General features: G+C 41.0%; 1 protein-coding gene across 1 annotated transcript; it reads right to left on the reverse strand.

Annotated features, from left to right (window-relative positions):
* Positions 1-11,381: 11,381 nt before the first annotated feature.
* Positions 11,382-21,515, reverse strand: slc35b3 (solute carrier family 35 member B3). The gene is made up of 10 exons (XM_079260157.1): positions 21,380-21,515; positions 19,627-19,863; positions 19,418-19,539; positions 19,180-19,334; positions 16,952-17,059; positions 15,620-15,717; positions 15,367-15,459; positions 15,044-15,155; positions 13,266-13,335; positions 11,382-12,216 (listed from the first exon to the last, which is right to left on the reverse strand). The coding sequence occupies exons 2-10, from the start codon at positions 19,840-19,842 to the stop codon at positions 12,066-12,068; spliced, it is 1,125 nt and encodes a 374-aa protein (XP_079116283.1). The 5' UTR covers positions 19,843-19,863; positions 21,380-21,515; the 3' UTR covers positions 11,382-12,065.
* Positions 21,516-22,849: the final 1,334 nt, after the last annotated feature.

Here is a 22,849-nt window from a genome sequence, read left to right on the forward strand (position 1 = left end):
ACCCCCCTAGTTAATTGAAACCCAGGAGACTCTTCTTGCATAAAATCAGATTTATCTTTCCATAAAAGGATTTCGTTAAAAATAGTCCAAATCCAGTGGCTCACAACTAAAAGCCTGCAGCTACCGAGGCGAGCCTGGCTCCAACCCCTTTCGCCCTCACTCGGTCGCCACAGTAAAACAAGTGCTGCCTATTGCTAACTAGCTGGGGACCCATTAATTAATTGCAGGAAAACACAGACATTATGTCTGTGGGGCACGTTTTTTCCTACCCCAAAAGAAAGAAAAAACTGTGTGTGTGTGTGTGTGTGTGTGTGTGTGTGTTGTCCCTCTTCCACAGCTCTTGAACTGTCTCCAATGTCCCCCAGACTCTAATAAGAGGAAAGTAATGATGGGCCATAGTGATAATGAAAAACCATGCATCAAAGCAAACACACTGATTGTAGGAGACAAGTGAAATGAGTAGCTAGCAGAGTGGCAGGGAGAGGGTCCAGCCATGCTGCTCCCTGCCAAGGAGGGGATGCACATGCGTTCATGGCAAACTGAATTAAGTACAGGTCATTTGCATGATAAGATCTGAGAGATGTAAAGGCTTTGTAAGAAGTTGTAAGACTGAAGAGCAATTACAAAGAAACAGTTTTAATAAAAATCCAGAACCACCAAGCATATACAAGTAGTTCGTACCCTCATATATGACCCATAGAGGCGCCTTCTGATCTATTATGCTACATGATGTGTCAACAAAGTGGACCGCATCGGTCCAGTTCTCTGGTCTTTACGCTGGCAGCCTGTCCACCAGAGGATATGTGTTAAAGTCCTGTTAATGATCTGAAAGGATCAGTGACCTCTTGACCTAGTATGAACCCGCCAGACCCCTCAGGTTGTCTGGATCTGGTCTTTTATCAGTTCCAAGAGTCAGAATGAGACATGGAGAATTGCCTTGCCTTTACACATGACAATATGACTCACATCAACCCTTCCACATCTGACTAGAGTTCAACAAGTCAACAAATGAGTGTTTTTTTGGGAGGAAGGAGGGAAATATGGATGATGGAATTACATACAGTGCTTTCACCACAAGTTCAACCCTCATTTCTTTGTTACTTTTAGTCAAAAACAAACATCAAATACTGTTTTGTCACTTCCTGGTTGGACTTATGCCATAACATGATTGTGTTTGGGTTGGAAATTAAAACTACTGCTTCAGGATTAAAATCTAATCCCAACTAATGAAAACATTCTGTTTATAGGCCACAGTCACCTAAATATGTGTCATTTTACCGGTTGTCTTGGTAACGTATCAACACAATATGATGCTATGATCCTTGGTGGATGTAGGCAATAGTAACAAAACTTGAGAAACTTTTTTTTTTAACCTTTGCACTTTATTTCGCTCACCACATTAACATCTGTGATGCAGATTCATTCTCTGCTTTACATACTTTTCTACATCGTCTTCAACTCACAACACTGCCCAGAAACATCAGCCCTCATCTGCACAAAAGCGTCACCTGCAAAAAAATTCTCCTGCAACAGTTTAAACATTTAAGCGCAACGTTTTGCAAGCTAAACTTTCTCCACAAACGCTTATAAAGTGTTTTCTGTTGCAGACCAACAACAGGCCAAAGAAAACCAATTGGCACCTTTGTTTTAAACCTTTCCTGCTTGCACTAAAATAAACAGTGAGACATTTTTAAAATACAGTATTTTATATGCAATGACACATTTTTGTTAATTAGTAATTTGAATTTGTTTGATTTATTTTAATGTATTATATAAAATATTTATAAAAGAAAATATAATAATATTCTGTAAATATTTGATAAAATATAGCTGTATCATTTTTTTTTCACTATTTGTCACAGTTACAGTGAATTTTATCATTATAATTACAATGTATGCTTTAATGTTAAGTCATCTCAAACATGTATTAATTTTTCAGTGAGTTTTAATGAGTGGTTCATTTACAAACAGATCATCCTCATTTACAGGAAAAAAGCTTGTAAGTTGGTGTCCATGACAGTGACCACTGTGCATGAAAGGGTTGCGCTAACTCATGTTTTCAACTTTTCTTCTATGTAGCAATGGAAAGCTAATCGAAAATGTGCGAGAACTGTTGAAACATCCAGCAGCATCCAGCCCTCAACTTGACACTTAACATGCAACAGCGTCATGACCTAAACAGTTTTCATTAAATGTAATCATCTTTACCTCAATAAATAAGCAATAGCTTTCAGGAGAACAGTGTCTATAGTTCATACAACACTGTTTTCTTAATGGTTCTGGTCCATGACCAAATAGCTTTGTTGTTTCTTCTTATTCTTCCATTCTGACTGAAGTGTTGTTGTTTGAACCATACAGATATATTGGTCCAGCCATGCCCTCTTTGGGAAATAAGGGATGGATCTGAAGCTGAGTACCTAATTAATGTGGACAGAGTTTTGCAATGAATGCATAAAAAGCAACGCTGGCTTGCCTGGGGGGGCCTATTACTGATGGAACACCCTAAGGAAAAGCTTCACATATGGGCCTCCCTCTATCGGAGGACTTCCCTTATTAATTCACTATCATTGGACATATAGTGCCACCTTGCACCCATTCAGCTGCTGACATTGTGGGGAACGGCAGCATGACTACAATTATGACATCCATTTATTTGCATGCATGTTTCTTGTTTGTCTGCGAAGTGATACATGATGTGGCTGTGTTGTCCCTCCAATCAGTGCTTCCAGGCTCCCCTCGCTCTCCTTCTACAGGAAATTAATAGGCAGCTGCCGCTGATGCGTTAAATTGCTTTGCATTGGGCACTGCAGACAACTGGATTATTTATTCGTTATATGCAGCATATTAGAAAAGCCTTCTGCCTGCTATTGTTTTTAAATGAGACCTTTTTTTTCCCAGTGTAGCAGAAGAAGACAATGCATGTAGTTGTTTCGAACCATTGCATGGTTGGAGGTTTGGTACCCTGTTTGATCATGTTTGACAGAAAATATTGTTCTGCCACTTAAAAATGAATCTTTTCAGCTAAACCTAAATCGCTAAATGAACAAAATGTGTACAGGAAAAAGCATTGTACATAAAGGAATCGATACACCCATCCATCCATTTTTATTATTTTTTTTTTACCAAACAGAGTCTAATGAACAGGGCCGGATTAAAAAGGCACAGGCTCCAGAGCCCAGAGTGTTCCAGGGGCCCCCTTCCCCACTGCAAAATTTTGAAAATTGTGAATGATACCTTGAAAAAGACATTTCTAACATCTCTCAGCCAGAGGTACCAATAGCAATACACCAGATACTGCTGTGTAACTATGTAGCTTTTATGTACATTTTGTTTCATGTCCAAACTGCTGGAGTATGCCCTACGTGGGTCCTACGTGGGTGTGGGCTCCATAATGACTATTGGATAATCCGGCCTTGCTAATGACTGTGAATATCATAGACTGTATATGAAAGATGGACGGAACCTTCAGCAGTAAAAAAGTGAAGCCTATGAGGAAGTGCATAAAACTGCAGTTCCCCCTTCATCCACTAGGGGCTGGCTCCAAAACAGAGCAAATTATAGACTCCCATGTTAAAAAAACCCAATTTCACGGCAGAAATTTCACGGCAGCCTGGTTCAAAAATCCATTTTGGGTTTATAGGTCAGGTTTACCTTCATGACAACTGTGGTGGAAGTGAAACTTTTTCTAACTTGCCCATTTAAAAGTAACATAATCTCAAAATTCAGCACATTTAAGGCCATGTCCTTTTGATTGACAGGAACCCGATTTCCTGCTTCAAGTCAGAAGAACGTTGAACAACTGCGGTTTTTAGCCAGTTAACAACATGATTTAGCTTTAGCCCGTTTACCTCCGTTAGCTGGTTAGCTCCTGTTAGCTCCGGGTTAGCTCGGTTAGCTCTTAGCTACAGGCAGCTCGGAGTTCACTCAATGTCAATCATCCACCATGAGGCTCACAGCCCCCTCTCAGCTCCACCTCTTTGCTCATATATGTTCCGGGTGAGACGACGCGCATGCCCCTGCCAAGATGGTGATTGTAGGAACCGCCCACCGAGCTTCAATTCAGCTCTTCAGAAGCCTATGGATGACGTAACGGAGGCTCCTTCCATCTCTATATACAGTCTGTGATGAATATATTGATTATTTTTAGTTGACGCAACATTCTGCTTTGTTAAAATACTACAGGAATACAGTGAAAGAGCTCCTTTTAAACCATGTTTTTATAACTTTGTTCATTGCAACTCGTATGGAAGCGGCAGCGACTCAAGGTTGTCTAATGATGGAAGGTTGCTGGTTTGAATCCCATGCACCCAGTTGTCTGTCAGGCTTGTCTGCAACTTTGAATGAAGAGTGGATGATTAATGAATCCACTGTAAGTACTTTGAGCGTTGTCAGAAGTAAAGCACAGTATGAATCTAACTCACTATTAATGTCATTATTAGAGGGTGGAGTCAGTTGTGACTCCACCTCCTTTCTCTTTCACAGTCATGCTTCTCTGTGATTGATCCTACTACTTTGTGCCATCATACAAATGTAAGTTTGAATTCAAACTAGACCTTACAATCCCTGAATCCTCCTAAATATAAAAGGAATTGCAACAATGAAACTGGGCTCAGTCTAGCACACACTGCACACCGAAGCTGCACCATCACACACCGAACTGATGGACATCTACAATGCTTGAAGTTTTGTTTTAACATTTTAAATGCTATGTTTAGGCAGTTGTTTGGGCAAAAAGAGAAAGGAGAGGGGGGTGAAATGTAGCAAAGGGCCACAGGCCAGAACCAGTTGCGACCTGGTTGCAGTCTGAGGCTTTGACCCTCGTCAAAGTTTTATTATAAAGTACTTAAATCTCCCTTTTGGATTGGTTCAGATTGATCAGATACTATGAATGGAACATAAAGGCTAGCTGCAGGATAGCAGATGCATCATAATTTGATCATTTATGTGTAACCTGAGTAAACACTGCACGCCACTGCAGGCCTCAATGTTTTAAGCATTAATGCTAAGAAATGCTGCTGATGTGGACAACCTTTCACTGATGAGCAGGTTCTGCTGTTTATCCTGCATTTTAATGAAAAAGGAATTCACTGGGGAACTGAAACTCAAACTGGGACTAAAAAGATGACAGATTGGGATTTAAACCATCCAACAAAGCAATGAGCATTATAAGCCAATTTCTGTCTGAAATGAAGTCAACTATGTAACTACTGAGGGGAAAAGTTAAGGATTCCCGCCTCTGAGACGGTGCAGCAAACGCAGCTGGATGTCAGGATGTAGGTGGAGATGAAGACATAAATGATAAAATGACATATTTTGGGACCTTGCAACCCCAAATCAGGTAACAGAGTTGTATCAGGTTGGAGTGATTTGATTGGTTGTCACTTCATATATCTAAATACTAAAACAAGTGTCTTAAATGATGACATTTTTTTGTCTCCTTTTATTTTCAGAGCCAAAAGGATAAAAACACTTAGCATGAGGAGCTAGTTCATCTTTCCAGTGTCCTTAACATTTAGCTCGTCTTTGATTCTGTAGCAAACCTTCAGCTTTTGCATCCTGATGCGGGCATCAGGTGGTCAGCCTCAAAGCTGACATGGCCTTTTGTGTGGCGTTTGCGTGTTATCCAGGTTGCCTTTGTGGGTTTTCTCTGCGTGTTTCCTTTCATCCACTGTAGCGCGGAGAGTAAGCTTCAGCGGTCGCCTGTTTTGTCCACTGATGGTGACATGTTAAGGGTTTATCCTGCTTCTGACCAGGAAGCAAGAAAAACACACCAGATTAACAACCAAACATGATAATATTTGTGAAACTGTTAGATCAGGGATCCTGGTCCCTCAGGGGCCGGTGTGTGTCCTGCAGGCTTTTCTAAGTGTCTTTGCTGCAGCACTTGATTCAAATTGGTGTGTGTTTGGCTGACATGTGCAGAGCTTGTCTGAGTCTGAGTCAGGTGTGTTCCAGCGGGGGACACTTGGAAAGCCTGCAGGACACCGACCCTCGCCGACACGCATTGAGAAGATAGACTGCGTTAGACTTTCTCTGATAATAAGAGCCCCATCGCAGCATCACCATCATTCCTCTCATTCCACTAACCTGGCTCTGCCTCTGTCTTTGTGTTCCTACCATGATGGCAGTGGGTTTACCTCCCTCTCCCTCCCCCTTTGGACCACTGTCAGTGGGAATCTCCCTCAAACCCCTGCTGCTGCCTGGCCTGGCATCGTCTCACGCTGCCTCCGCACATATGCATGTCATGTGGTGTCAGTGCCAAGGTGCTCTCTGATGTTATGGGGCCTGATGGTAGCATATTCCCTGCTGATAGCGATGATTGCTGCACTCAGGTAAAGCTCTGAGTTTGTGTGTGTGTGTGTGTGTGTGCATCCTGCAAACCCCACCCTTCATGCTAGAAGTCGAAGCCCAAGCTGACTGGTCGGCCCCCCTGCACCTATGTGAGCCCTCAGTGAGGATTCAGTCTGGCAGCTGCAGGTTTACAAGGCTTCTGAGTTTCCTCCACTGCCTGTGCTCTATTTCACCAGGTTCAGCAGCCACATACCCCCCCCCACCTCCTCATTCATATCTTATACTGAGTCTTCTATTTTTTTCCATGTGGCTGATCTTGGAACAGAAGAGGGGTGACTCACACAGTGACTGGTCTACATAGGATCATTGCTCTGCTGATCCACTTTGCATCCTCCAGTTCAATCTGCATGGAAGTCTGGAGGGAAGGGATGCAGAATGGCACCACTCCTTCATAAGAAGAAAAACTTCAATATCTCTTGCGAAAGCATGAGGGGCACATTGTGCGTGACTTGCTTGACTCGTTCTTGATCATTTTCAATAAAAAGCAAAAGTTCTAACTCAATAAGACACGAAAAGAAAAAAAAGGAAAGCTCATCATCAGGAGCGTAAGAAGTTTTACAAACTGTATTCATATCAAAATCTTGGAGTTTTTCCACTTGTATTAAAAACGGCACTGGGTAATATTCAAGTTTGCTGTGATTTAGGATGACATTTAGTAGATTTTGCTTTAGCACACAGACTCGGGGAGGGGGGGCACCCATGGGAATCTCCTCTCCTGGTACACAGTTAACATTCTGTATTTGTCCAGCACTCAGTAATTTATTGGATCTCATCTGTCCAGACTTTGATTTATATATTGATTTGAAAAATAAATAAAAGTGATAGGAACCTGCATCGGGGTGTAATGATGGACTATGTCGACATGCAGGAGTAGGGATATGAAACATTGGGAGGAAATTAGATATCATGCCCCCAAGACAACTGCAGCCAGCAGCACATTCATTATTGGCTGGATATTTATTATTAAGAATTTCTCTTCATGAGTGACTGCTGCGGAATATTTTAACCCCAGCTCCAGCAACAAAAATGGTGTTTGCGCGAGGGTGCGAGTCTCTGCATGTTTGCATGTGTTTGCACTAATGTTTGCTGCCATGTTGTCAGCCATGGCAACAAGAAGGCTTCGTTTGTCATGTGAAACCCACACGGAGGCTGCACGGCTGCTCAGGCGAAGCTGCAAAATACACGCAATTTCCATAACACAACAATCTGACAACCGCGCTTTCCAACTCCATATTGACTACATTTGATGAACAGAAGGCTTAAAAAAGCAAAAAAACAACACTAGACAGCTGTTAAAAACCCAAACTCCTTGCCAGGACCTCCACCGCCGTAATGCTCCGGTTTTAATCACAGCACAGTGAATTTCAAACAGCAGTTTTTTCCCTCCCACTTCTTCGCTCTAATCCACTTCAATTATGTTTCCTCCCATTTCTCCCGATCACTTTACAGCTCAGCAGCACCTGTGCTAATTGTAGCTGCGATGATTGCTGATATGTTTTGCATCCTTAAAGGAGTTTGATATGGGAGGGAACGACAGATAAACATCTAGCCCCGGGGCTTTTTGGGAAGCGGGGCTCAGCCTAGCAGATGGCCATCGTATTATATGAGGAGAGCTTCTCGCAGAACCTGAGGTACGGGTGGGTGGGGTGTAATGAGTCTGAGGCAGGAGGAGGGCGAGGTGTGGAGGAAGGCAGCTGTGGGAGAGTGAGGGGGAAAAAGGGAAGGATGGATAGATAGTCTTGTTCCACAATCACGTTTTTAAACTTAGTTTGTATCGTGGTAATTGCTTGTTAACACACATCGCTAATCGTACCATCACATGGCAGCAACCTAACACATTTATGCACGCAGGCGAGTTTAAGTTTACAAAAAGCATCATTAAGAGACATAAAATGTGGATTTCAGAAAGTGCTGATTTACTGGAATTCTCACACACAACCATCTTTTAGGTTTACAGAGAATAGTCTGAAAAAGAGTAAAATATGCACAATGCAACACTGGACCATGACGGTGGCGCTCCTGTCAGCTATAAACAGGAAACTGAAGCTACAATTCACGCAGAATCACCAACTCTGGACAACAGCAGATGGAAAAGCGTCTCTGATGTCTCCATTTCACCTCCACCAGGCTGCTGGTGGCGAAATGGTGAAGAGGACATGGTCAATTTATCAGGTCAATATGAAGCAATACTGCACGATTTTGGGGAATAATGCAAGAAAATGGGGCAATATCTTGTATGTTTTACAAGACAAGAACCCTCTGCATGCAAACTGTTCTCCTTTGGCTTACATCTTGCCTTATACTATAATTTCACTCACATTTCCACTTGACAGGGAAACTCTTCAGTTTTGTGTAGTTAATGAGACATGAACAAAGTTTGGTCACTACTGAGGTGATTACCTCATCAATCAGAAAAAAAAAAGAGACGAAATACATTTCCTTACATTGGGAATGACTTACAGTCCTCCCCCATCTGTCCTACCGGACATAAAACACAACAACAGTGTTGGAGGAGACATGTGAGTCTGCCAGTGCAGCAGCCATTATAATAATTTATAATCAAAGGCATATATTTTTACTGCAGTTGCAGCTTTAAATGCAGTGAAGTTGGCAAAACTTTCAACCCAAATCATGACGACAAATCACGTGCAGGGAGAATATCAAGCTGTTGTAAACAATAGTGAATGAAACTGCTTCATAAAAAGGTGTAAGAAAAATGTATTCATTTCTTTTCAAAAATCCCAAATCCTATTTTTAAATGCCATCAGACATTAGTATGTTAGAAACGCCATGCGGTAAATCTCCAGCTTGACTGTGTATGACAGAGTCTGCACATGTGCAGGTGTGAGAATAAGAGCCAGCATTTCCAAGAGCGACTGCACATCCCTCACCTCCCCGCCTCGCCGCCCCCACTGAACCGATTGCGCCCATAATAAATGGGCTGCCAGCCCTCCCCCGCTGCGGCCGTCCGAGGCCTGACCACATATTATATGGCAACCTATCTGAAGTGAACCGCATATTATATAGCAGCCTATTTGCTGGAATGATGAGCTCAGGACACCTCCCATTATTTATTAGCCTGAACTACAAACCGAATGAGACCAGAGGTTGGATGGCCTAGGTTAGCAGGTGTGTGTGTGTGTGTGTTGGGAAAATGATGGGTAGATTTGAAGGAAGATGAAGGATAGAAGAGCTCAGCCTCAAGAGAAAGCCTGAATTAGGTAAAAATTGCTTGTAAATTTCTTCAATTTCTTTTATAGGTCCTTTAAATAATTCCAGAGAACTTCAAATAAATGAGATAATGGAGAAATATGTTTGTGCTGAACAATAAAAACAAACAGTGGAAGTAAATTCCTTTGTGGCTCTGAAAAATGGCCGAAAATCTCCGTGTTCTAACAGGGGTCAGTCTGCTTTGTTAGGTGCCTTCTCCTGGTGCTAAAAGACAAATGATGTACTTTGCCTCGGGTCAACTGGGCTTTCCCATCCCATAATGACCTTTCAGGGAGCTGAAAGAGAATAGCTGTTCCCATAGCGATGAAGCAGTATTGCACGCCGCACATCAAGTGTGTGTAATGGCAAACTAATGTTTTTAGTAGAGCAGTGTGACCTCTCCACCTCTAATGGACTCTTTCTCTCCTCATCAATCATACAAAAACAGAACTTAAGCACAGGAAAAGGCAACCAGGACTAAATATTTCTCTAGTTTTTCTTTTGCCATTTCGTGTCGGTGTGAAACCCAACTCCACAGCTAAACACTAAAACATCCAAAGTTGCTCTTTTTCAATCGAGTTACATCTTCGCAATCTGTGGCGTCGAGCTGGGGAAGAAAAACTTCATGTCTTTTGTGTGTGTTAGTGTGTGTGTTGAAGTGCCAAAGCGGTTCCCCTGAAGGAGAAAGGATCTTTGTCAGTTTGTCGTCGCACACAAGCTGCCAAATGTTATGAAATACCAAATTACTAATTGGCCCAGCTTTGGGTTTCCAGCTTGGAAGGGAGACTGTAATATGGAGGCTTCTATTAGGATCACATGGAGAAACGCTCTGAGCCCGTCTCCTGCTGCGCTGCCGCGTCTTCTGCCACTTCACAGCGTGGCGCTGACAAACTCGTGGCTGTGCACGAAATGAAAACCAAGGACAAAAGACCTTGCAAACACGTCGCTTCTCCAGCTTCTGTTGCAATAAGACTTCACGCACCTCTTCAGATATCAGAGTTCAGCCTCTCTGAGCCTTTTAATAAATAAAACCCATCATTTGAACAATACCAGACGTGATTATCCACCAGTGTTTCCATCATATGATGCTTTGGATTATAAAAAAAAAATCTCTGCTTTTGCGAACAAAAAGCAGCAGATGGGACTGGACAAGCAGACATCTCTGAGGTAATGACCGTCGATGCAATGGATTGCGCATTGGGATTGAAACCAGACGCACCATAACATTTAGAGTAAAAGCAGGACTCCGAATCACCTACTGTGACACAATAACATAAACGCATCACTGACAGAAACTCAAAAGCCAACAGAGGAAAGAAAGCGTTTGGCCTTTTAGATTAATCCAAGACACAAAGAGACAGCGGTTTGCGAGAACCAGTGCAGGTCTGGGACTGAACTGGCATTTCTCTGATTGACACACAGGAAAATTAAAGCTTCAAATGAAAAGGAGAGCTCATGCACAGTTAAGACCGCTGTTTATTTTCTGTCTAGCAGCACTATTTTTTCCGGACTCCTAATGAAAGATGCCCGAGGCCACTGGATGGATAAACACACACACAGATAGATTTTTGGCAACATTTCAACTCTTCTCTCAAGTGGAGTGAGAGGAGCGAGTGAAGGGTTGGCTGACGAACCAAACTCACACAAACACTGTAATTACTAAATACATATTTTATTGTAAAAAGAGCTTCACCCTTTCACCCAGATTATGGTTCGTTGACATTGTTGATGTACAGAGGAGCAAATGAGTCTTTTCCTTTTCATCACATCGCCACGAAAAAAAACACGTTTTCTGTGAGTAAACTGATATAAATCACAATGAAACTATGAAAGCCACTTTTATAAAGACAAGAATTATATAAAAGACCATTCTGATCCATCTTTCTGGCACATGCGGGGGCAAATAGGCTTTTTACCAAAATGTATTCTTTCATAAGGATGGACGCCGATCACTCCTGACACGACGCACGTCAGCTCGTCTCTCTGTGCTTTTGCTTTCCGACACTTGATTTCTTCTTCTTTTCTTCTTCTCTCTTTTCCAACCAGTCAAGGGTTTAAGTGTTTCAGTTAATTCCAGTGCAAAAGTGTGCAATTTGGTTCGCTAAACAACTGGCTTCCCTTCAGAGAGTCTTAAGTCGTCCTCAGCGTTGGACTCCACGTTGGGAATGTTTCTGTGGGGCTCTAAAGCACTGCTTTATGAGGTCCCACTAGGCGCTGATATCCCTCCCCCTCATTTAAAAAAAACAAAAACAAAACATTTTTACACTTCCTTCGGTTTACTGCAGGTACATTTCTTTCATTTTAACCAGCAACATGCTGGGGAATACGGATGAAATCTGTCGACTCCCTCGTCGCTGACTGGAGGTCAAACCCTGTATCCCCATCCTTGGCTCAATATTGGCGGCGATGCGGCCCCCCCCCCCCAAGAGCGTGGGCCGACATTACACCTGGAGCAGCAGACTGAAGCAGCCTGCCTGTGCAGGATTTCCGTTCTGAGGCGCCTCCTAAACGTTCTGCGAAAGAAGTCGGACTTTCTTTCCCATTAGCAGCCAGCTCCTGAGGTCCTTGACTGAAGGGAGCTTCATTTTGTCTTTGTTTTTACTGTAAACATTCAGAAAGATGCCGAGGAGCACCAGAAGGCCGCCCCAGATGTACCTGATAAAAAGGCAAATTGGAACGGTTAGATAACAGGGAAAAAGCTCGTTACGGCTAATGTGAGAATATAAACTCAGTATTAAGAAAAGGAAAGCGAAACAGGATGGTAATGCGGAGCGGTTTATAAGTTTTCTATTAGATTTCCTGTTTTAAGATGGCCTGTGGAGTTTCTGCTTGCGGGGTTGCAGTGTCGTGCATGTGCGTATCTGCTGTTTGCCTGCAGGTAGAGGTGCAGCAACGCTCCAGTTCGGTCAATATTCAGCACAGATAGACTTAAAATGCAAATAAAAACATTACAAGTGAAAGGATAAAAGAGCAGCGCGTTTGTTAAACTTTAAGATACAAACAGGATTTAATAAGGAAAACTTTGTGTGCAGGAAAAATTCTATCTTTAAAGTATATTAGAAAAATAATATAATAATATAATACTATATAATATAATATAATTAAAAAAATGCTTAAGTTGGTTTTTTTTTTTTACGTTTCCAGCTGAAGTGAATCTAGTTTCACTTGTTCAGTTAGCTGTGAATGAGCCTGATTAGTGCTGCCGCACCACTAAACAAGCACAGATTGATTTTAACTTCATATTCACACACAAATTACAACTAACTTGTTGAGTTTCTATCAGCACACTTTTAAAAAAGTCAATGTTAACCGAAGCCATCAAAGAGACTGAGTGCAGACATGGAGCAGGGCGCGCGGCAGCTGGAGGGAGGATGAATTTGGCCAGAATACACAAACTATAGCAAAGATATACATGCTTGCGTGTCAGAAGTCAGGATGGAGAAACGGAGTTAGAGAGGTGCTCTGAAAACGAGTCCCGGCTGACAGCACAGCGGCGTTGGAGGGCAAATCAGTGGGAGAAGAAAGAGTGGAGGAAGGGGAGAAAGAGCAGCAGAAAGAGTCAGGGTGTGAGAGCGGACTGAGGAGATGAAAGCCAGGGAAGCCGGATCAAGTTTTACCAGTCAAAGGAGAGGCCAGTGGTCACACTTTGGACCGGCTGTAAACTAAGAGAAAAGTGTTCAAAGTGGAAAGGTGGCGGTACTTACTGAAAAGTGAAAGGCTTTGCGAAGAACATAAAGGAAAGTACGATGGTCATGGCCTTCCTCCCAGTGGTCACTGCAAGAGAATCAACACGTTTACACACACTCAGTGCGAGTTACTTTTTATGTTGCTTTGTTCGAGCGCACAGTCACATTCCCAAAAGGCAGGGACAGTAAACGGCTGATCAGAACAGATGCTGTTATCTGCAGGGCTCAAAAGCAGATAGTTTACTCACTATAGACAAAATATCAAATGTTGAGTCGTTTAACTCTTTTATTAAAAACATAAGCTTAGTTTGATGGCAGCAGTGAGCTTCAAATCGAAGCTGGAGCTGTAAGAACAAAATAGAAACGTATCTGGTGACAGAACAAAACTGCTGGAGGAGCGTGCTGAAGCTGATCAGAGTAAATGACAACAGATCTGGGAATGAAAGAGCACCTCAGAGAGGCAGAGTCTTTCAGGAGTTAACATGTTTAGCAACCAACAGTCCCTTTAAGACACGGAGGAATATAAAAATGAATGGTTTTTAATTGCTTTACGTTTTAAACGTGATGAAAATGTGAGAATCTGAGGAAATAATCTCTGCTGGGTGTTCAGGAACACTTCCAGAAAGAACACAGTTCACCGTGACATCAACAAATGCCAATTGCCAAACTGAAAACGCCTCTTTACTAAAATCCCTGTAACTTTGTTGTGCTTTGCTTCAGCTGCATGAACCTTTGCACAGGTACTGTCCACATGTTGAGGCGTGGTTTTCTGGGTGTTTTTTATCTACAGTAGCATTTTTTAAAAAGCTTTTATTTACTTTGAAATGCAAAAAATATTTAGGCGAGGAGAAAAAAAATCTGAAAATTTTCTCCAATTTTCTCCAAATTGTTCCATCTTCAATTACATTAACATAGTAACATCTGTGGTGATGATTTCACTGCAGATAAAACCCCAGTAGTGTTAGCTTTAATTTGATACCAAGATAGTTTATGTAGAGTGTATAATCACAGAGAAATGTGCCATTGTATTTGTGTATGTCATTCTCAAGCAAAAGTTCCTTGTAGTGGAAGAGGTTAAAGCTCCATCGTGTAAAGAAAAAGCAGAACCGGAACATGATCCAGACATAATGCTCAGCATTTAAAATGGACTAACGTAATGTGAGAAACTTGAAGAAGAAGAGAAGAGAAGAAACAATGTTAATTCTCGCTCACACCAGCAAGGCTTTGTAGGACGAGAGACTGGGTGATAAAGCAGTTTAAAATGTTCAACGCACCATAAAACACAAAACACACCAAAGAAAACCCTGGACTCTTATATAACAGTTGTTTTCCCAAAGCTCTGCAGCTGCCATCTTCAGTTCCAGATGTTTGCAGGCTGTTAATAGAAATATGGAATATAAAAACTTGTACATTTGCTGCCATCAAATTCAAGAAGCCCTCATATGTTTCACGGAAAAGTTAAAAAAAAAAAAAAAAAAAAAAAAAAATCTCTCAACATTTGTTTTGTTTAAAAATACTTTGTGAGAAACTGATTCATGACATTTGCATTCTGTCTTTATTTATAATTTATATTAATTCAACTGCCTTAAGAATTAAGGCAGTTGAATTATTGCTGTATAAGCATATACAGTATGTTTAACTAAGAATTAGTTAACCATACTGTACCGTCTTTGTCCATACTATTTTATACTGAATCTTTTTGTTTGTTTACAGCTGTGCTATCTTTAGTACAGAAGATTAAAACAAAAAAAAAAGCATCTGACGGGACAGAAAATATCTTCTCTTGCGTCTCTGACCTGTCACTGCAACCAGGGCGCCGAAAAGCTTGATTAAGGCCAACACGAAGGAGATCCCAAAATAACCCGTAAGAGAGAAGAAGAAGGCATAACCGTAGGTCTTCACAGGATGCTGGAAGGAAGCAGAAAATGAAATATAAACGATGAAAACAGCCTTTTTCATGCTATTCAATTGTGTTATAAAAAAAAAAAAGCAGCGAGTATTAAATTACACATTTATCCCGACAGTGGACATTGTCGTTGATTATTCAGCAGTAAATACACACAAGCACATTAATGAACCACATTAATGCCAAGGACATGTATTCTTAAGACGTATCCACCTCAGAGCAGAATGCTACTGCTGGACCCAGCCCGCCCACGCAGAGCAGGCCTGCGAGGATGTAGACGAAACCGATAGAGTACGAGTACAGCACCTGCCGACACAAACCCACAAGACCAGTCAAAACACGGATCATGAAGGTTTAGACACACTTAAACAGCGATATATCCTGTATTTAAACGTCCTCTGACCATCTTCTCATCCAATCCTAATGCATACTTGTCATTTTCCAAGAGTATTAATGTGGCAACTACCATTTCAGAGTTGGAGCCGTTGTGGAGCTTCATGGCTTTCTCCTGCACGTTCCCAATCGCAGCATCTGCACAAAGCGCCAGCGAGATCAGGAGGACACCTGCGTGCCACATAACCATGCACGTGCAGAAAAAATACAACAGAAAACATGTGTTAAGTGTGGAAAACATGCTTCCCTGACCATTTTACTAAACAAATAAATACCACCGGCTAAACGTGGATCGCAAACGGAAAAATTACACAACAAAGACAAGACAGTTTTCTTTTGGTCTTCATCATTTTAAAGGAATAAAAAACTTGCACCTTACAAATATAAATATTCCTTTTATGTGTATATATGTTCTTTTATCCTCAAACCCTAAAAGACAAAACTGTTGAGATAAGACAATATGTTTAATGTGATCTTTGACTCCTGATGAAAGACGGATGTGCTCTCTGGATCTGAGAAGTGAAGCCAATGGAAAAGTGCCTGAAACCTGCATTCATACTACTGCCCAGTAGGGGGCGACATCTGTTGTTACAAAAAGTAGTCTGATTACAAATTAGTAATCTAGACTAGGGATGTTGAATTCTGGCCATGGAGGACCTTAGTCATGCAGGTATTACATGTTCCTCTAACGGACCTGGACCAGTAACAGACTTGTGCAGAACGTAACAAGAAGCTATTAGAGATTCATTTGTAACATCTCTAATCAACACAAACAACATGCATCTGATGTCGTATCTGCACCCGATGTAAAGAGTCGCTATTTGGTTCTGGGACAAACAGCCTCCTTGAGGAAAACTCTGCTACCTTTGAAGCTGAATGAATTCATGTAGCTCTTAAAGTTTGACTTTTCTTTTGCATTTCAGAAATAAAACCAACCTAGACCCCAAAGAAAGGAGTTAATCACAAGGAGGTAACAAGTGCAAATCCTTTCAAAGAAAACAAACAAAAACCAACGTTTTTGACTTCAGTATTTAGTTTTATTTTTGTTTGCAAAGAGAAATTTTGCCTAACGACTTGACTTCTCAAAATGGACTTATATCAACTTATATGAATATACAGTGAAAATATTTAGACATTTTTCCTTCAACTTTTCACCAGTTGTTTTGTAACTATGCATTTTTTAATAATAAAACAATTTTAGATATTTATTCCTCATAAATCTAACCCAAACACCACATAATGACCACGCATGGAAACTGTGGCAAATGGTGAGAAATGTCAGGACAGAGGTCGGGATGTAGAACTCGAGGAGCCAACACATCGCTGTGTGATGTCACAACATTCACATCCCTCTTTTATTAAGCGTCATCAAAATAAAGCTGTGCATCCCGTTTGGAATAGTTACCTGTGATGTTGAAGTTGGGCGCCACTGTGCTGTCAGCGAGGGTAAACCAGATGAGTCCCAGACTCATGCACACAGCAGCAGACACATCGGCCAAATTATAGCGTTTACCTTCAATGCAAACACAGACATTTTCACCATCGCTGACAAAACAAGAGGAGAGCGCCACTCACTAAAGATCTCTCTGAAAAAGGTCCCATCTGTAATAAATACAGCAAGCGGACATTGGATTTAATAAAAAACGAAACTCGTACAACTTTTACCAACCAGAACTCCTTACAATCCAAAGTTTGCTTGTATGAAACAATGCACAAAAAACGAAAAAAAGTGGGGAAGAGAAACAACAAGATGAAAACAGACTGATGGATGGATGCCTTAAGGTTGACAGGGGGATGCAGCATCAGGTTGGCTGTGGTCGGCTTTGATTCCCCCCACTCGCCTTTGAAGGGCCTCACATCAGATGAAACCCCCCCCAAAAAAACCCTCCCATCCTCCATCCGTCTTTCGTCCTCTCCCACTTTCTTTCCTCTTTGCACTCTATGTGAACAAATGTTTTCAACTCCAACCCTTGAGGGACCATCGTCCTTACATCTACTAATACACACACACACACACACACAAAGATGGAGAGATGGAGGAAAAAGGATAGGAGGGTGAAAAAAAAAACTAAACTTGTCTGACATTCAGGACACAGAACCTTGAGAGGACCAGTTTTGAGGATGAAAAGACAGACAGAACCAGGAGCACGGAGAAACCGCCAACTGCGCTCTGATGGCCGAAAACAACAGAAGTGGATAAAAAAAACGATGGGCTGAAAGTTGAAAGGCGGTCATCGCTTCAAAAGACTCCTGTGATGACAGAGATGAGGTGCAGAGTGTAACCTCGTCTCTACCTGACTGGGCTGATTCTGGCTGAGTGGGAAGAAAATGTGTTCTACTTTAAAAAGTGATGCAACAAGTTATTGTTTACCGCAAAGCTGCAATCAAATAAAGAAATACAGAACATTATGGGTGAAAATCGCATTTATAACTCCAGTTTGTTTAATTGATGACAGGAAGAACAAAACAATGTTACAATCCTAAATTCAGCTGATGATCCAGACACGGTTACTGTTTGAAGAGATGCGGCGCCGCTAAACGTCTTAAACTAACAATAATTTCTTTCTGCGCTGCTTCCAAGCATCCAGGCTTTCCTGTAATCTTCTGAAGTGCTTCTAAGCGAAAGTTTTTCAACGCTAAAGGCTTTCTGAGGTCTTTCAAAGTTTGTCCTTGGACTTTGTTCACTTATTAACAGTCTGTTCATGATGCACAACCATTTCCAAGAGAATGTGTTTGGTTTGTAAAGCTGCTTAAATCACACTTATGAAACATTTAAGCATTAAAAGTTCCAAACTCAAGGGGTGAACATGACAAATAACAGACAACTTAGCAAACAAGCCATTTCAGACAGGATCTTTAGGCATTTAGTTACTATCCTCATGTCACGTTTTTTTCCCATTTCTTTAGCTGCACGTACCAAAAACACCAACTGATAACAGCTTGGCAGCCAGAAAGTAGACACAAAGAGCTACTAGCTGATAACTTGGTGTGTAGCATCTGAAAGTGATGTCCTTAAGAAGTAGGAACAAATCCAGCAAAAACATGACAGACAGGTGCATCTACACCATCATTTGATCCATCTACTGTTGCCGAGTGGTGTGCATGGAAGAAAATATTCTTAAGGATGGAAAACAGGGAGAAAAACTGAGATGTGCCAAATGATACGAGAACTGGACTGAAAATCAGCGGCAACGGCTTTGATGGAGTAATGAATCCTCCCCAGAGACGAGAGCTCAACATTATCATAACACTGTGGAATTATCTTAAACAAACGGCAGCCGACGTCCAAAGAAGAAGTCTGGAGAACCATCCCTGAAGATGACGTAAAGAAACCTCTCTAAGACGGTACAGGCTGTGTTGAAGTACAAAGCAACTCAGACAAAATACTCAATTTTAAGTTTGACAGAACTGTATACCATTTTTTTCTCCTTGTGTTTCTGCACGTTTCAGTACACTGCTGCAGGTAAGTCTAGATGTCATGATATTTCACATTGAAATTAAAGGTGACTTTGGATTTTTTGCACACTGTAAATTACAAGTAATTCAATCATAATGCATTCCAAGACAAAATTTCTCAAAGATGGTAGATCATGGAGTGGTTCATAACTATATATATCTGTGAAAACAACTGACCTTGTATAAAGACTCCTCCAATCATGACTGGAATGAGTTTGCAGCACTTGAAGATAACTTGTGTGGGATAGTTCAAGTAACCCAGAGAGGTATTGGACAGGCCCATTGTGCCCACTGTAAGAAAGGCTATGATCATATAAGTCTTCCCTGGTATCCTAGATGAGAAGAAAGACAAAATTCTGCACGTCAGGAAAGCAGGGTTGTCATCTGGGAAGCATGTCATCTTAGTCATCCGTACCTTCTGCGTTTGTCTTGTGTGAGCTGCAGCTCCACCAGTCCAAACAAGGAGTAGAAGCCAAACTGGACCAGAGTGAGGTACCAACCAAACGGTTTGAATCCTTCCACAGAAAATATTAGCTCCTGTGTGGAGAAAAATACAGGAAATACATTCTAAAGAAGCTCAATATAAACAGCAACAATGCTAAGACTTAGTTTCTTCTGTGTTACCTGTAAGTATCCATATATAAGGTAAAAGAGGAAGACTCCAGCCACACAGATGAAGAACTGGGTAGGGGCGCTCATGCTGGTGAGGTTGATCCCCAGAACCTTCAGCTCCTCCACAGACTTTATGTGAGGCGACATCACCTCTGTGGACGAAGGGATGGAGATGGAAATGTGCTTCCGGGAGCTGTTGTAGCCCACCAAGCCATACTTGGCACTCATTGTGTCCGTGGCTGCTGGAAGCTGTGGGAACATAAAGACAGAAAGATTTAAGATGAGCACATTACCCCCGTGCTGCAATCTCTTCACTGGCTGCCTGTCTCATTTAGAGTAGTTTTTAAAGTTTTACTTTTGGCTTTTAAATGTTTAAATGATCGGGTATCATTGTCCCATTAGAGCTCTTAGATCAGAAGACCAGATGCTTCTAGTCGTCCCGAGGACTCGACTCATGGAGACAGAGCCTTTTCTGCAGTAGTCCCCAAACTCTGGAACAGTCTCCCTCTTTTGGTGAGGTCTGCTGGGACTTTAAGTGGTTTTAAATCTCTTTTGAAAACTCATCTTTTTATGTTTGCCTTTAGCTCCGGAGAGCAGGACCACGAGGTCTTTTCTGTCTCATTTAGTCTTTTTAACTATTTTGTTGTCTTTATTTTAGTGCTTTTAATGTTGATTTATTTTATTTTACCTGTACAGCCTTTTGGTTACTTTGAGGTATGTGAAAGTGCTCTACAAATAAAGTTTTAATTGATTGATTAAGATCCCATGATCAAGTACAAAGCAGTGGCCATTCAGAGAGTGATGGTGATGTGATCATACTGTAAAGAATCTAGTGCTGCATGCAATAAATGCATATGCAAGAGTCAGTCCAGGTGATGCTAAATAAGATAAATAAACTGCTATGCTGCCCCCTGCCCTTTTTTTTTTTATTTTTTATTTTTTTTACTAGTATTGTTATACAATTAAAACTTACTTTGTGTGTATTATAACAGGGTTGCCTTTTCTTTGTAAACACATTTATGTGTGCTTGCATTTAAGCTTGGATATAAGCGTAAGCAGTTATGGTCTGCATGCATACACAAAGATGTGAGACTTATATTTATTGGGAAAAATATGTCAGTTCTAAAGACATGCCAACTGAATGTAAAGATCTGCAGCAATACTGATATGAATAAAAACTGGTTCTGTTTTGTGAATACCTTACAGACACATATGAAGGAAACTGGACTTAAACTCAGATATGAAGCAGCCCTAAAAACCAAACAAAAAAACACACCAAGACTTCAGCAGAGACTTAATTAAGAGGTTTATATGAACTGTTGCTGAGTCTGCAATCAGATCTATTCCACACACACACATATATATATATATTCCACAAGTAAAACGTGATCAAACAGTCCTGACTTGTCTGTGCTAATACAAGTCTTCAACAAGATTTATTACATTTATCCCTACTTTCAACATCACTAATTCGCAAACCATCATATCACATTACCCTGAACAAACACCTAAATGTAGTTTTGATGTGTGTGAGATGTCTAAATTATCACATTATATGTCTTTAATAAAGGATTATTTTGATTACCTGTAACGTAATTGAAACTACAGCGCTTCTGATATTTAAAGATCGACGTAAAAGGTGTCATTTCATTACAAAACGCAATTTAAATAGGTTGGCAGTCGCAATATTTCATTTATTCTTTAGAAATGAAGAGAACATGCTGCTTCTAGCCTATAAAGGAAGCTACAATAGCAAGCCTGTTACCTTCAACAGCACTTCCGGGTTTATTTTTGCTCGTGCTTATCCTCTTTTTCAGAGGCAATAATCGTGAAAATCATTCCCCTGAATGTGCCGCCTTCATCTTTTGCACACCCCAAAACGTTTCATTTCTTTAAGTCCCGGTGACAAAAAGCCAAAAACGCGACAGGTAGCCTGTTAGCCGGCTAATGGCTACAAGCATTAGCTGCAGCGGCAGGAGCAGCCAACAACTTCCGCTCCGACCTCTGAACTGCGACGCCATTGGTCGAGGAGACACGCGCTGGACAGGTGAAAAGCGTCACGTCGTCATAACATCACACCGTTTTAATTGTGTCAGTTTTGCTTTATGAGAAGAAAAGTACAAGTAAAAAGCGAATTAATACATTTCAATTGACGGAAAACAAGATTATGTGCTGGACTTACATCTGTAGGAGAAGCCATGTGGAGGTGAGAAGTCTGCTGTGTTCCGTCACCTCAGACTGCACAAATGCAAGCTTATCCGGTAAATCCTGTCCCTAAACAAGTTCCTGGTTGGAAACATTTAAGCAGACAGTGCTAATTAATTACCGTAATAATAGACTTTGTTGTTGGTGTTTTCAAACGGTTTTGAATGCTTGTTTAGTAATTAAAGACATGAGTTGGAAAAGGTTTCACCGGACCCTGAAGGCAGCACCAAGTATAAAAACAGAGTAACAAATCATTATTGGTGTTTGTCATTTTAAAATGATAGGGAAAACACTTATATATTAAATTATATATTATATGTAATACATCATGAAATGAATAAGTTCCCCTATTATTACAGGATAGCCAAAGCTTCACAGATAAAAAAAAAATTATCTTAAGTCAAAAGTATAAACACTTGCAGGTCTGCAGGATACATTTAAAATAATTTTTTTATCTGTAATTTTTCTGCTAATAGTTTTTATTTTTACTGTAGTTATGTTTACTGTGTATTGCTAATTTGCATAGGTAAACACCCGTAATGTGTAGCAATAGAGTTAAATCCCCTCTTGATTTGTTCTTCAGCTTTACTTGGAAACTTTACACACTGCGTGACCTCTGACTTATTGCATCCATAGTAGAGGCAGCCCACCGTGTCTTCCAGCTCCTGCTGAAATGTTCCAGTGTCTAAAAAATACCCAAACTAGGGAAAAGCTGCACTTTCTGTTGGGATAGGGTTGAACCACTGTGCATGGCTCTGCATTGCTGGCTTTAAATGATAGCAAAGGTCCATGACAACAGGTGTTGATAGCCCAAAGTGTCCAAATAAATGCTCAGCAAACTCTGCAAATAAATCTGCATGCTCATGAGAGATCTTTTTCTGTCTATGGTATGCTTTGTAGTATCTTGCAGCTGTGTTGTTAGAAGCCCTGGGGTGAAGAAAGGCTGTGTGTAGCTTAGATTGAACCACTAATTGATGGCACAGTTGACTTGATGTGAGTAAAAAAAACAAACAAAAAAAAAAAACATCTA

Source organism: Telmatherina bonti (genome assembly GCF_933228915.1).
Source record: "Telmatherina bonti genome assembly, chromosome: 20".
Classification (NCBI taxonomy): Eukaryota; Metazoa; Chordata; class Actinopteri; order Atheriniformes; family Telmatherinidae; genus Telmatherina; species Telmatherina bonti.

What these genes read in the sequence shown, in the direction of transcription:
- slc35b3 (XM_079260157.1), bottom strand. Translation starts at nt 19,842, where the DNA reads ATGAGTGCCAAGTATGGCTTGGTGGGCTACAACAGCTCCCGGAAGCAC. An exon ending in TGGAGGAGTCTTTATACAAG is followed by an intron (nt 17,060 to 19,179) that starts GTCAGTTGTTTT and finishes TTTGCATTGAAG; the next exon opens with GTAAACGCTATAATTTGGCC. An exon ending in GCAAAGCCTTTCACTTTTCA is followed by an intron (nt 12,217 to 13,265) that starts GTAAGTACCGCC and finishes CCTTTTTATCAG; the next exon opens with GTACATCTGGGGCGGCCTTC.